Source organism: Raphanus sativus, chromosome 7, assembly GCF_000801105.2.
Source record: "Raphanus sativus cultivar WK10039 chromosome 7, ASM80110v3, whole genome shotgun sequence".
Taxonomy (NCBI): domain Eukaryota; kingdom Viridiplantae; phylum Streptophyta; class Magnoliopsida; order Brassicales; family Brassicaceae; genus Raphanus; species Raphanus sativus.
The window spans coordinates 19,296,552-19,311,653 of NC_079517.1; the positions used below are offsets into that span (position 1 = coordinate 19,296,552).

General features: G+C 30.4%; 4 protein-coding genes across 7 annotated transcripts in view; 2 read left to right on the forward strand and 2 right to left on the reverse strand.

Annotated features, from left to right (window-relative positions):
* LOC108814887 (40S ribosomal protein S10-2) overlaps window positions 1-15,102 on the forward strand; it is an 87,127-nt gene that overhangs the window by 21,489 nt on the left and 50,536 nt on the right. The gene's annotated exons all lie outside the window — the stretch shown is intronic.
* On the reverse strand, window positions 679-2,201 carry LOC108835152 (topless-related protein 2-like). 4 transcript variants are annotated; one of them, XR_008936693.1, is made up of 4 exons: window positions 2,029-2,201; window positions 1,628-1,770; window positions 963-1,514; window positions 679-858 (listed from the first exon to the last, which is right to left on the reverse strand). XR_008936693.1 is itself a non-coding variant. In XM_018608440.2 (3 exons), exons 1-3 carry the CDS (start codon window positions 2,074-2,076, stop codon window positions 1,412-1,414), a joined length of 294 nt encoding a protein of 97 aa, XP_018463942.1. In that variant the 5' UTR covers window positions 2,077-2,200; the 3' UTR covers window positions 849-1,411. The 4 variants fall into 4 exon arrangements, 1 of the variants encoding a protein (XP_018463942.1); XR_008936692.1 differs by having other exon boundaries at window positions 849-1,186; window positions 1,256-1,514; window positions 2,029-2,200; XR_001946912.2 differs by having other exon boundaries at window positions 849-1,299; window positions 1,396-1,514; window positions 2,029-2,199.
* Window positions 6,895-7,349, forward strand: LOC108815024 (mitochondrial import receptor subunit TOM7-1). Its single transcript, XM_018587682.2, has one exon. The coding sequence runs from the start codon at window positions 6,981-6,983 to the stop codon at window positions 7,203-7,205; it is 225 nt and encodes a 74-aa protein (XP_018443184.2). The 5' UTR covers window positions 6,895-6,980; the 3' UTR covers window positions 7,206-7,349.
* On the reverse strand, window positions 7,324-8,749 carry LOC108815023 (probably inactive receptor-like protein kinase At5g41680). Its single transcript, XM_018587681.2, has 2 exons — window positions 7,997-8,749; window positions 7,324-7,924 (listed from the first exon to the last, which is right to left on the reverse strand). Exons 1-2 carry the CDS (start codon window positions 8,427-8,429, stop codon window positions 7,359-7,361), a joined length of 999 nt encoding a protein of 332 aa, XP_018443183.2. The 5' UTR covers window positions 8,430-8,749; the 3' UTR covers window positions 7,324-7,358.

Below are 15,102 nucleotides of genomic sequence, written 5' to 3' on the forward strand. Positions count from 1 at the left end.
GCCAATTTCCTTTTGAGCGTACATAAATTTTGTGCTTGAGACTCTTCTTTGGAACATGACGAGGGTCCGGCAGTGAACATATTGATGCGCCTTTATATTCACGACCTCTCTTTTCTAGGGCAGTTATCTCGATTCTCGACCAACTTTGTATCCATGCTGCTTGTGTTTCTCTTCTCATTAACATTGTCTCATTAGCTTTAAATGATTCTGTTTAAATTTCATTTGAGTAGCTATTTATATGGTTATTTTTCTTTATTATTTTTGTTTTCCTTTTTCAAGATTTAATTTCATTTTAGGTTGACTAAATAACCTAATACTGCTGTTGCTGTTGATGGTTTTAGTGTGTCTATGATTTGTTTTTCTTATGGCTGTATAAATCTCTTAGTTAGTTTGTATATAGATCACATATTAACCAAACTAAGAATAACCATCAAAAGTCAAATCAAAGACGCAAGTAAATACTTGTGAAGCCCATATATAATCCACATTCAAAAGTAAATTTTATTTTAGCTCCATATAATGTAAATACTTGTGTAGTACATTGAAATATAGGAATTACTTATATTTAAATTTTGGTTTATGTTTATTTTATTATATTTAGAAATTTATTACTTTGATTCAGAACTACACATGACTACTTTCACAAGTCTCACGTCACGTCAGAATACACTTGAAGTTCAATTAAATTATGTTTTTACTTGGTGAATCTTTTGATGTTCTCAAATGAACTCACTGCATGAGAAGCTGATGTTGCACTACTATGTGTACACAAACCAGAAGCACACCAAACTAAGTAATAAAAAAGAACCAAAATCGAAATGTACTTATTTTCCTTGTCAAAAGAATCGTTGTTGCTCTCTGAAACAGAAATTTTTGGATTTTTTATCAGCATTGAATCCATAATCCCAACAACTCATTTTTTTCTCTAACAACACATTCTGCTGTTTTTGGACTATGCTTACCTTTCTCCATTGTTGTTACAGGATGGTTCAACCAAAACATCTTTAGGGACTAACACACCTTGACTAAACTCATAGTAATCTCTGATACTGCGTAGTTCCAGAAACCACTTGAGAGACCATTCCAAACGCTCGTTTACAAAAATATAAAGCTTCTCACAGCTAAAGAGCATCCCAAATCTGCCATTGGAACAATCTCATGAACTGGTTCCTTCTTAGCAAGGATCCTGATGCCGGAAAAATTATAAGGAAGTGCTACTTATTTTATCCAACCTTCGAATCGATCATCCACGTACCTGGCTGATTTTGTATCACCGGATTTTGACTATTGCCCTTTTCCCTGTGGAGATATCCAACACAGACACACACATTAACACTTGAGTGTTTGTTTGCATTTTAGAAATTTCAATTATATTAAGGCAAAAGCAAAATTTACTTAAATTTCTGTCGAGTCAGAAATTGATTGATCTCATCTCTTTGTAAAGTTTTTCTTTACACGTTGCCAAAACTTTCAGATCTTTGGCTAATATTTCAATAACTTTTGCTTTGTCATTTCTGAAACAAACATAAAAAACAGTATCATTAGCTCAAAGAAGAAAAAACCAAATCATATATTCAAGAAAAAAAAATAAAAGAATAAATAATTCCAATCTGGAGCTTCAAGATACCTTGGCTTCCTAATCTCAAAGAAAATTTCCATTATCATCGACCTTATCAACCCTGAGAGATAGATCATAACTTCGTCCCACCCACAACAATACTTTTCTTGCGACATACTACTATCAGAAAAGAACCAGAATCCTGCTCCAGTCTAACACCACCACAACACCAAATTATAAAATTGTTCAAACAAAGATACTAAAACAAAATCACCATCTCAAGCTCCGTAGAAACTAACAAAAATTTTATATGGACAAGATGAAACTGAATCCAAAAACTGATCCAATAAAATCAAACGCAAAAGAGAACGCCAGAAGTCACTTAAATTACAAATTTTGCTACCGTGAATTTTTTTTTAAAAGTCTATAATTGAGAGGATTAACTGGATGATTCACGGAAGAGGATGTACCTTTTTATAGTTGAAGATTGAAAGAAAGGGAGTAAAGAGGGCATGCATTCATTGATGATTGCATTAAATACGACGTTTGGATTCAGCATGATTCTGTAACGTTTTGCCGATTTTTTGGTGTGAACCGAAGAAAAGAGAGATGAACTGAAGAAGAACGTAGACGGAGAAAAAGGTGTGTTTGCTAACCATAACTTTATAAAGATGGCCCAAATTTGTGTAGCATAAAGACCCATACAGAATTAGAACAATACCCAATATTAAGCCCATCACGAAACAAATCAAATGAAACGATGAGTTTAATTTACGGGACACGTATCGCATAGATAAAAACCGACTTTCCTAGGTGGAATCTAATGTGGCATCACGTAGAGAGAGGAAACATTTTTTTTTAATAATAGATTCTTGCGTTATTGGATTATATTTGAAATCATTTTTCTAAAATACTTTAGTTTATAATGTTATTTAATTTACTAATTTTCTAATTTTATTAAATATTTTTGTTATTGGATTTTTGATGTATTTCATGGTAATTGTATTTGAAACGAATTTAATTGAGAATTTAATTATAAAAAGTAAATAGCCAATTCTTAAGTTTAAAATTAGGATTTGAAGAGAATTCTTTATAACATTTATTTATTAGAATTCAAATTTATTGATAGGATAGATTTAGAAATGTAATATCCGTTATCAATATATATTATCCTTTTGAGGAAATGAAAAGAGTATATTATTTTCTGTAATCCATATTATAATAGAAGAACTTTTTTATATATTCTGATATAGTTTTACTATATAAAAATAATTTTTTAAGTAGAGTTTTTTCTCTTTTAATATGACTTTATTTGTCTGGTGTGGAAATGATTATAACTTTGTTATTTTTATCAGTAAAAATTTTGTTCTTTCTTTGTGCATTTTATATAAAGATTCAAAAAGTTCATAAAATATAAAGGAATTGGTTTCTATCAAATTTAACTTATATTCTTTTGAAATCTAAAATGAAAAACGGACAAATGCATTAAAATCATCATCAAATCATTTAAATACTTCAAAATCTATTATTATGTCTTCAATTGAATTATTTTAAAATCAATTAAATTATTGAATCTAATACCGCCTCCTAAATGTGACACATATTACACAGTTTATCTCCTTTTCTATTACATCCACCTAACTTTACCAGCAGCAACAATTTTTTTTTCCTTCCCCTTGATATTATATACCTCATAAGATGAATAGCTTTTTGCCACTAGATGTACATGTTGTGTAGAGAGCGAAAGAGCATTAACCGACTTGTTGATGGTAAAGCTTCCATCACCATTTCAAACCTAATTTCATCTAGAAGGTCCTTTGCTATTTCATTCGACAAGAAAAAGGTACTTAAAACCAGCGACAATCCAACATAATACCATCAGGATCGCCTCCCTCGTATAGGGCCGTATCGATATCCTCGTCAGATTCTTCATAGTCTTCATCGTTTATGTCAGGTTCTTCGTAGTCTTCATTGTTTGTGTCTATAGCAGGATCATTCTTATTCAACCAAGAGTCATCATCCTACAAATTCACTCTCCAGCTTCTCTAAAATCTCAAACAAACAATAGATGACATCAAATGTTAGAGAAAATAAAATTTAGAGACTTGCCATTGCCATAACATTGGTGTCATCACTGGAGTATTCTTCAAATGCGGGTATTTACCTATGTCAGTGATCTCCTCAGGAGAGAAGAACTTGGTCTCACAATTCTTGATGACACTTCTTTCAAAAAAAAACTTGATTACACTTAAGCACAAGAACCTTATTGTAGACTGATATTTCTAAGATCTACAGTTGATATTTAGGTTGATGAAATCAGGCTGTGAAGGAGTTCTTTAGAATCAACTCACTAAAGCTGTAAAAATGGGGAACAAGCCTTACCTCAGTGCCAGTGGTTGCATATTCAGCCATTCAAGAAGATGCTTCTTATGAGATATGCTTCAGATATGGTTCAATTTTTATGTTCTGTGGGAATTAAAACCTTCAACTTATTTGAAAAAATTGTTTGCTCATGCTGTATCTAGAAAAAGTAAGTTCCTCCTGAACTCCCTGTAATGCTTATGCGTTAGTATTTTCAGTAAAGTTTGTACTAACTGATTTTTTTTGCTTTTGAATACTTTACTAAATAGCCTACCCATTGATATTGTCTTAAATTCCTCATATATTACATCACCCAAATGAGCGCTTCAACTTCTGAATAAGTAGTGATAAACTCGTCCTTGTGTTTCTTGCCCCATAAGACCATCAAAACCTTTAAGAGTATTATACCAACCTTGGCAAGAATAAATATCATTTTCCTTCCATGATTCATTCGTGAAACACTGTCTTTCCGGTATTTGAGGCAACACTGTAACCTTCAGCTTCCTCGTTAGTGTAACCCTCTGAGTTATCGATGCTTGGGCCTCCCACCAAATCAATGATTCAGTTTCTGCCAATTTTAATGAATCTTTGGGATCCACATCTATGATACTGAAAACTTTGTTATTTCTGAACTTCCAAATATACCATAAAATCTATGTAAAATGGTGATCATCCATTAAGGAGATACCCTCCCGTACATGAAATCGATGTTCATGTTAAGTAATTGTGTGGGGAAATTATTTGGATTTGACGGGATCCTTGATTATGCTTAGACTTGAACTGCCGGTGGATATTCAAAGAGCACATGATTTGTTGACTCCTCAGCCGCACCAAGATCATGCACAATGTGTATTCCTTTGAATCCCTCTTGCTCGCAGATTTTTTGTTACCAAAATACATCTTGACACAATATGCCAAAAATACTTTATATTTGGTGGGCATCTTATTTTCAAAGAAAAATCTTTGAAAGGAGTGATATTTGGTCCATAAAATTGCATTGGTTCCTCTCTGTCTGGATATACCCGTTCTACCTGTATTAACCCGATTTCACCGTATACATGCCGTTGTTGGTGAAATGCCATCCATCTTGATCAGCCATTTGAAACCGACTCAATGTTATAATTTTAATAATCTTCACATCATGCCCATCTACTAACGATCCGATTGTTTGAGTATTCCACGTACGTGAAGTAGCATTGATGAAAGAGTCCATTTTAAGAACAGGAAAAATGTTACTATGAAGTTGACTTTTGTTTATTAGTCTCGGGCAAGTGGTTGAGAACCAAAGATCATTTCATACTGAAATAGAGGATCTTTATTCCATCTATTTGATTAGTTCTCTGTTAACCAAATATTTCTCAAATACAATATTGTTCAATCCATACGACTGCGAATACAAACGAATTGGTTTTAGTGGTGAATCATTCCTGAAATATATCTTTAAAAACTCGTAAGAATAAAATTTGAGAATATAGTTGGCATTATCTTCTCTCTCTGACATCAATAACAATGCTAAGTTTTCTTAATATTTAGTTTGATGTATTTATAATAAAAATATCCCCTAGACTATATTTGAGAAGTGATTTTACCATATGTCTTCTCTACAATCATTCTCACAAAAATAATATGACATGGCTACTAAAATTGATGACATGTCTTATAGATTAACATGACATGGAAAATTATATTTAATGTTAATTTATATTTTTGGTAAACTTTTTAAAATATGGTAATAACTCATATATTACATTTATTTTCGATTTATATTTTTGGACTTTTTTAAAATACGGTAATAACTCATAAATCATTATTAAAATAAATATATTCAAATATGGCATTTCAAATTTAGAAATATCATTTAAATTAAAAATATTTTTTTTAAAATATATATATATGTATATTTAGAAAACTATAAAAATTAAATCATAAAATCAAATTAAATCGTAAAATCATTAGTTTCTTATATATATCTACAGATTTTATAAATATTTTTTAATTTTAATTTCTTAAAAATTATGAAATTTTACATCTCATAGACTATATTTGAGAAGTGATTTTGCCACATGTCTTCTCTACAATCATTTTCATAAAATAATATGACATTACTACTAAAAATGATGACATGTCTTATAGATTAATATGGCATAGATAATTATATTTAATGTTAATTTATATTTTTGGTAAACTTTTTAAAATATGGTAATAACTCATATATTACATTTTTATTGTCGATTTATATTTTTGGACTTTTTTAAAATATGCTAATAACTCATAAATCATCATTAAAATAAATATATTCAATTATGGCATTTCAAATTTCGAAATATCATTTAAATTAAAAATATTTCAAAAATATACATATTTTTAGAAAATTATAAAATTAAATCATAAAATTAAATTAAATCATAAAATCATTAGTTTCTTATATATATCTACAGATTTTATAAATATTGTTTAATTTTAATTTTGACAATTATGCAATTTTACATATTTATTTAATATATTTAATTAAAATAAATAGATAGAAAAATCTACCTAAGATTATAATTTTAAATATATACATGCATATTTTTAAATATAATTCAAAATAAACAAAATTATTTTTATCTTAGTTTTAATGTTCAGTTAAATCAAATTTATATTAAAATATTGATAAGAAAAATAAAATTTATAATATTAATAAAAAATTAAATATAATTTATATTTATCTGTTAAAAATATTTTAAATTTTTTTTTACTGCACATGGTGCAGGAAAACACCTATTAAAACAATAATATGCAGACATAATAAAATAATTATATTTTTAATTTTAATTAATCAATTTAGTTCGGTTGAAAATATGAAGATTTAACCAAAAAAAAACAATTTAAAAAGAAAAAACAACAAAAAGGTTTGTGTATACTGTATAGGAAAGGTCGGCGAGAACCCTCTTGACGACTCAGAGTCTCAACGCCTAACTTAAAAAGGGCTTAGGGTTTTGGCTTCTACAAAAAGAAAAAAAAGAAAAAGTGTCCGCAATTACACACAGAGAGAAGAAGGGAAACTCTGAGATCGGAAACAATGGATTCTACACTTTCGTTGAAGCCCAGAGGAAAAGGGAAAGGATCAAAAGGAGCTCCCTCCTCCAATGACAAATCCAAGTATCAGCTCCTCAAGGAATGGAGCAACTGGTCTCTCAAGAAAGCCAAAGTCGCCACTCACTACGGATTCATCCCTCTCATCATCATCGTCGGCATGAACTCCGATCCAAACCCCCATCTCTTCCAGCTCCTTAGCCCTGTCTGATCCGGAACGAAGATCGATGAATCTTTCTTTTATGTTTTCAGAATCTGTGGTTTGTATGGAATCAGTTAACTTGTGAAATCGAATTCATGTTTTGAATCTCTGTTTGCAAATTATTGAATCAGTAATAATAATGCTTTTTGAGAATTGGCAGTTTTAAGCTATCGTTCGAACGTCTTGTACCATCTTTACAACCTCTGCTGCGTGAGGTCTATCTTGTGGCTTCAATTCAACACAAGCCAAACCTATTCGCAACATCTCAACCATCTCTTCCTCTATACTTATTTGCTTCATTAGCTCTACGTCGAAAACTTCCCCCGTCCACTCTTTCGACACAACCGACCTTATCCAGCTACCCAAGTCCATGTTATCCTCTCCTGATAGCAGCGGACTAGCTGGAGATTTCCCTGTTAGAAGCTCCAGCAACACTACTCCAAAGCTGTACACATCAGAAAACTGTGTGCACTTTCTTGTGTCTGTCACTTCAGGAGCGTGATAACCCGAAGAACGAATGCTAGCCTGAGGGCGAGATCTCGTGATGGATGTCAAGCCTAGGTCGCAGATGCAGCCCTTGCCTTGCGAGTCAATGAAGATGTTTGAAGATTTGATGTTCCCATGGACAAGCTTCCTGTAATCTGCTTCATGTATAACAGCCAATCCTCTCGCTGCACCAATCACTATTCTCAATCGAGACTCCCAATCTAGCAATACTCGGTTCTCACCTGCAATGGTTGATTTGATTTCTTGTTTTTTTTTTTTTTTGACAAAGACCAAATGATATAGAGATAGTTTACCGTGCAGCATCTCGAAGAGGTTTCCTTTACTGTAGTAGCTGTAAACAGCGAGCTTGTCGTTCTTGGAAAAGTAGTAAGCTTTTAGTTCAGCTACATTCTCATGTTTGATTCTACCAACAATCTCCATTGTTTGCTCAAACTCTCTTCTTCCAACAACCACCTCTTCCAGTCTCTTCACCACTACAGTGGCTGTATCATCCACAGCTACTTTGTAGGTTGAACCAGATGCACTTCTCCCCAAAATTTCAGCCGATGCAGCTAACAAATCATCTAAATCAAAGGTATAGTTACTTCCTCCAAAGAAGACAATCTTGCCTTCATCGCTGTCATCCTCTGGTTGCCAGTTACCTGAAGGAGACGAGTCTTTCTTCTTAGACTTCCATGAGAGTTTAGCTTTCAGGCGCCGTTTCTTCCGTGAGAACCAAGCCATCATCGTGTGCACGTTAGCAGCCAGAATCAGTAGGAAACTTATCAGTTCAAGTTGATGAAATCGAAAACAGATTGAGATTCCTCAAAATCGTTATCAAGTTGGGGGTGCTCTCGTTGACAGATCAAGAATCAGAAGACTCTTCCAGCCAGAGAAATCCACAGAGCCGCTCCAGGCAGAACAAAATGGAGAAGGATTCTAAAAATTAAATCAGTCAAAAGAATTCTTTTAATGGTCTTCGAAGAGCTCTCGGTTTCCCACTTAGAAGAAAGTTAAAAAAAAAAGTCCAAAGAGAAAATTTCCATTGCAGAGACAAGTTTCGTCTTTATCTAAAATAAAAAAAAAGTGTTGTCTATATCTGTCACATAGGGAGAATCTTTTGTAACAGAAACTAAAATTGTATTATAGTCTTAAATGAATTAATTTAAAAATGATACGCCAGTCGGTAAGCCGGCAAAATCTTGGTATCTAAGTGGAGAAGCATGTAAGCCGCCGCAAACACAACGTGATCGTGTTTCTTCCATTAGATTCTCTTACACAATTGAAAATTGCTTTTTACTAATTTCTGTTTTATTAATTTAGAGTGGTACCAACAAATAGAGTGGTGGGGCCATAACCTACATGGTGAATGACCTTCAGTTTTTGAGTTGCTGAATGAGCTTCAATTCGACCATTGGATGTTGCCTTAGGACAGTATATTCCAGCTGTTTCAGATATGCTATAAAAGCTTGAGGTAATTTTTTTTTGTTTCTAATGCTGTCTGTTTCTTGTGCTTACTCTGAATTCAGTGTATGCTTTTTTCCGAAAGCTTTCCATGTTTTTAAGGGCTTTCTTTGCATGATTTCATCCTTGAAAAACGGAGGTTTCATGCTTCCTTTTAAGGCATATAAAACAATACAAAACAAACGAATTGTTTCAGCTTATTACTCTGTTCTGCTCTAATAAGAAATGATGTCTCTATTTCAGCTATTTTTCTGTGTGAAAGTTTCCTTTTTTATAAAATTTGAATCTCCTAGCGTTTTGCTCTTCAATTGACAAATATGTTCTTATGAAAATGGCGCCAATGAGTCGGCCAACCACAAAACACTGGAACATTAAACGTACTGCCTCTTAGATAAAGAGCCCATCACTGCTTTAGGCCGCGCTATATCCATTATATCTTTGTAAAAATTATTAAAAGAAATTCGTTCAAGGAACAAACATATTTCAAACGAAGCTCTTTGTTCAATCATATTTCAAAAAACATAGTAGATTTGTGGATCATCAGAGTTTTCCCAGCAGGTTTTAATTTATTCTTTTCTTCATTGAATATAAGAGAGCAAGGATGACTGGATGAGGGTGGTGAGAATGAGAGTGTGAGTGAGAGTGAGGAAGGTTAGGATAAGACGGAGAATAAGAGAATGAATATAAGTGAGAGCGAGAGATTGAATATAAGTGAGAAAGAGATCATTTTATCGAGAGAAATTTTTGGATTCAACCCTTGAGGTGAACATAACCAATATAATTTAGTTATTTAAGATTTAATATTTTTCTTAAAAAAGAAACAGAATAATAAAAATTTATCAAATTATATTATACTTTTAAAACAAATAATAAAAATAATATTAGTTACCAAAAAAGAATTTTTAATTATTATTAACAATGTCAGCAAAACACTATACATTAAACCTTGGATAAATCCTAAACCTTTGAATAAATCATAAACTTTGAATGATAAACATTAAAACTAATTTTAATAACAATAAATCCTAAATTTTTAACCCTAAACTAAACGAGCGAAAAAGCAATTGGATAAGTGGTTATAGGGGTTATGGTAAGACTTGGATAAGTTTTAATATTTAGGGATCAAGACTGAGTTATATTTAGTATTTAGTGGTTATAGATATGGTTATAATCCTATACTTTTTTGATGATATAGAGCATATGTATATGATCAATAAAGTTATACGTAGATGGTTTATCCTTCTTTCATTTGGAATAGTTTTCACGTGTTTTTGATCTTATATTCTCTTAACCATATTTATCTGGTACATGTAAATAGAAAGGATAAAACTAGATATTTTGTGACACATCTCTTAGGAATTATATTTGTCAAAATCAATGAAATTTACCTAATTTGTTGTTGAAATATGGCTAGTTGGCAAATAAATCCTATTTTTAAGTGTAAATCAGGCCTTTCAAATGTAGACTGGAAAAATATGAATGTAAGCTTATGTGATTTTTTTTTAATTTTGATAGTTTATGGATCTATTGAAGTTTATAACGTGTAACGTGTTACACATCTGCTTAACAACGAAACATTTCTCGAAAGGAAAAAAAAATTATTCAAAGATAATTAGGTCAAAGAATGATTATTTTTCTGGAAAATATACTTATATCTTAATTAATAAAAAAAACTTTAAGTAAACTTTAATGTTTACAAAGCTGCATGTTCTAGACAAACGACTACTCAATTTGGAACATCAAAGTACAAATTCAAATACTAAAATATTTTTCTATAATTAGGATAAAGATGCATCTTATCAAGTTGGTCATTCACATAACGATTCTTTATGTCATCGATTTTCTCTTATTCTCTTTACATAATAATATACATAAATATGTTTAGCAAAAAAAAAAACAATATACATAAATATTATATGCATCTATGTATATTGTTTGGTGTACGTGTATATATATACATGAGCCTAATAATGGAGAAAAGGCTATGAAGAAAGCCTATGGTGACACAGATTTTGTAGGTGATAATCTTGAATCTTCGAACTCCAATGACTATTTTTGTCCACGTACTTTTATTCTTTGATTATTAAGTATTTATGTTTCTTCTCAACACGAGCTAGATCTCGAGAAGTAATAGCTTCAGTATTTTCTCAAGTAAACAGAGGATCGATGTTCGAGTTTCAAAAAAAAAAACAGAGGATCGATGTGTATTTGAAAAATCAAATTCTTCGTGATTTTCATACTTCACACAAGCGTTCACAAATCATACTTTCGTCTTTCCAGACATAGACGCAACAAATTCATTGTAGACAAAATTAAGATTCTTATTTTTAATCAATTGAAAAAATATATTCTTATGTACTTAAAATATCGAAAAGTAAGTTTATACAAATAAAAGCCAGTTTCCAGGGAACAAGGTCCGGCCGCTCGAGTGTAAAGCAAAAAATTATTATGAAAACATAAAGCAAATTTCAAAATATTAATTGATCTATAATGCAGCATAATGAAGGAGTATTCATTCGGTTATTTAAAATCACTTGATGCTTCTTTTGTCCTCGCGATTGGTAAAAGAAAATTTTATATGTCTATCCGCTGATCAGGTTAGTTCCAAGAATAAATATTTTATTATTACAAAATGGAATATTTCGAAAGTCTATCATAGTGCTTCATCTGAATTAATATATCTTCTGACTAATAAAATAGAGCGGTCAATCGTTTGTTAAATTTGTTTACCATGTTAACTATTTAGATCGAAACCCGCGCGCATACAAACTCACCAAATACGAGAGTTTCAATACACCAACTATATATAGAAATGAATTGCTTGTACAAAAAATTCATTGATAATAACGAAACATTCACTTCTTAGAAAAAGAAAAAATATAATAAACATTCACTTCCTTCGTAAACATTCAGTGGTAGTAAACTAGTTTTACTGGTTTGTGTCAGCGTAGAAAAAGCTGATATACATTTGTGAAGATCGATCCGTTTCGATAGTTTTAAATTCGATTGGTAGTTAACAAAAAAGAATAGATCTTGTGTTTCATATGTTAGAACTCTCATTTTAAATAGTTACAAAAAGTCTCATTTTTAAATGAAGTAAACTGTTAGTTTCAACTTTCAATTGATTTTAGTTTATAAATCCATAAATTTAGCACTATACACTAAACTCACTGATAATATCAGAATTGATCATCAACTCTTCTGGTTACTATATGTGAAACTGAAAACAAAAAAATTTCCCCAAACATCTTTATAAATGAAAAAACAAATCAAACGAAAACGTGGAAAATTACTAACCACCCACTTATTCAATAAATATATATATAAATATAAACGATAGTGCAACAAAAAATAAAATAAAATATACAAAACATTGTGGGCTTAGCCGGTATCTGTTTACCTTATTTTGCTATATAAAGCCATTAATCCTTCGTGCTCTTCATACATCTCTTCTTTCTCACATCTCTTCTATTTTTTCCTTTTCTCACATAAAATATTTTTTATATATGGTGACTCAAAAAAACTTATAGTAATCTAGGGTTTAGTTTGAAGATTTATGTTGGCTTTAGCCCCCACAGAGGAAGATCCTTGCATCAAGAATGAAATGGGCTATATAAATAGATAATTTGGTTTTATGCCATATAGTATAATCAAATTTTTTACATATGTTTAATTAGATATTTCCATATGCTTATATATACGTATATAGTTATAGAGAAATAATAGGCTTAGGGATGATGGGTTTGTGGAGGAAGAGAGCTTTCTTTGGTCCACTTATGGAGTAATCTGTGAGATTTAACTGACTCTCGACTCATTCATCCACATACCAAATGATAGAATATGTTCGCATATGGTAAATGAATGAATGATTCTAGAGACAAATTGAATCTTCACTTCTCTATGCTTGGACTTAAGGGAGCTCCTTTTTTTTTTATTTTCCAGTATTCTACATCTCATTATATTTACAAGCACTGAAATTATGTGTAAGAGTTAAGATCAGGTTCAACATTGATATGAGTTTTTATGGTGTTGTTTTGCAGGATTCAGTCGTGATCTACCTGAACATCTTCGAGCCCAATCTATGAAGATTAAATCCATTTCGTTGTAATGAATTGTTAGATACTGAAAAAGTTTCACTACTAAAAGCAATAACAATATTCAAGATAAGGTTTTTACTTGTTCATTCATCAAATATATTTGTTTCTTTCTATTTCGTGTACATTTTTATGTATTTAGCTTCCGCTCAATTAAAGGTGACTTGCAAATAGTTTATAAGCTTTGACAAGTAACTACGCATTTTCTAGTTCAGAGATCTTGATCCATAATATCAGATAGTAAGAAACTAAGAAAAATGATACGAAATATTCAAAAAATAAATATATGTCTCTTTACTTGTGTAAGAATATATAGCTCTTTTTCTCAAAAAATAAAATATATAGCTCTTTACTTGTGTTTAAATAATTAGGGCTTTGACAATAAACCCTAAGTTGGGCTGTAAAGTATCACATTTATAAAATAGATAGAAAAAAATCCAAGTGTTCAACGACAACATCACCTAAGGTCTTGATTTCTTTCACTGCAACAAGTTCCCAGATATGTCTTCTTCATGGTTGGAAAAATGCCAGTTAATGACTGAAATACCCTCAGTTACGACATTCTTTAAGGGGGCAAAATCGTATATTAAGATTGACAAATGATGAGTGTCGTCATCATATGCATGATATACAATTTCCCTTCGTGTATTATTTTCCATTGCAATTGATAAATTTTAACTATTTTGTGAAAATAATCATTCTCAAATATTTGGGTGTTATTGTGTTTAATCTACAGATACATATTAAAAATGATAATTTAATCTAAGGTAATAATCCATGGAGCATGACTTAAATATATGCTTAAGAAGATGAATAAGAAGTTAACTAGATTTTGACCCGCCCTTTTAAAGGGCGGGTATTTTTTTGTTTTAATTTTTTCTTTGGGAAATTTATTTTTATAATCATAATTACGTTTAATATAAATTTAATATAATTTTTAGTAACTATATTAAACATATCAAGTTGAATAACTATACACTTGTGCCATATGCAATTCAGAAATTAAGTTTGTAACATATTATATTTTCTTAGTAGTTATCTTATATAGTCAACAATATTCGTACCTTGAAAACCCGATTTGGAATCGACATGAAAATCAAAGTATCATACACTATTAGTCTGTTAGACATGACTTATATATTCGAACGGTTTTTAAAGTGTTATATCAGAAAACTAATATAAAATCAAACCCGTACCGAATATCGAACAAATTTTTTGAAAAATATTTGAAAAAATATTTTTTTAATATATATGTATACGTATATGTGTGTGTAAATAGGTTAATATGGTCTTCAATAATTTTAAGTAAAATCACATTTAATAAATATTTTTAATCAAATCTAGTCTATTAAATTAGTTTATATATCTAAAAGTATATTCTACTAAATTAGAAACATGACCAATTCATATATGTTTAATCCAACTCATTTTTTCCACCATACCTATTAACAAAAATAAAACATATATTTTCTAACTGCATTTTAAAGTTAATTGACACTTTATTCATACTCTACTTTAATTCTTTAATTATAGGAACTTTAATTATAGGAATCCACTTATTTTCGGTAGATTTTAATTGTATTGATTTAAATCTATCTATACTATTAAAATAGTAGTCATGACTTCATGAACAATTCTCTAGAATATTTTTTCAAAATTTTACATAACTTAACTATTATATATTTTAATATCTTAATCTTTTATTTAAAATGCAAATAAAAAGTTGTTTAAGAAAATTCTACAAAAATCTTTCAGAATCATTTTAAAATTATACTTTCAAAGGTTATTTAATTTAAAAATTAAAAGGCGGGTATTTTTTGTTTTAATTTTTTTCTTTGAGAAATTTATTTTTTATAATCATA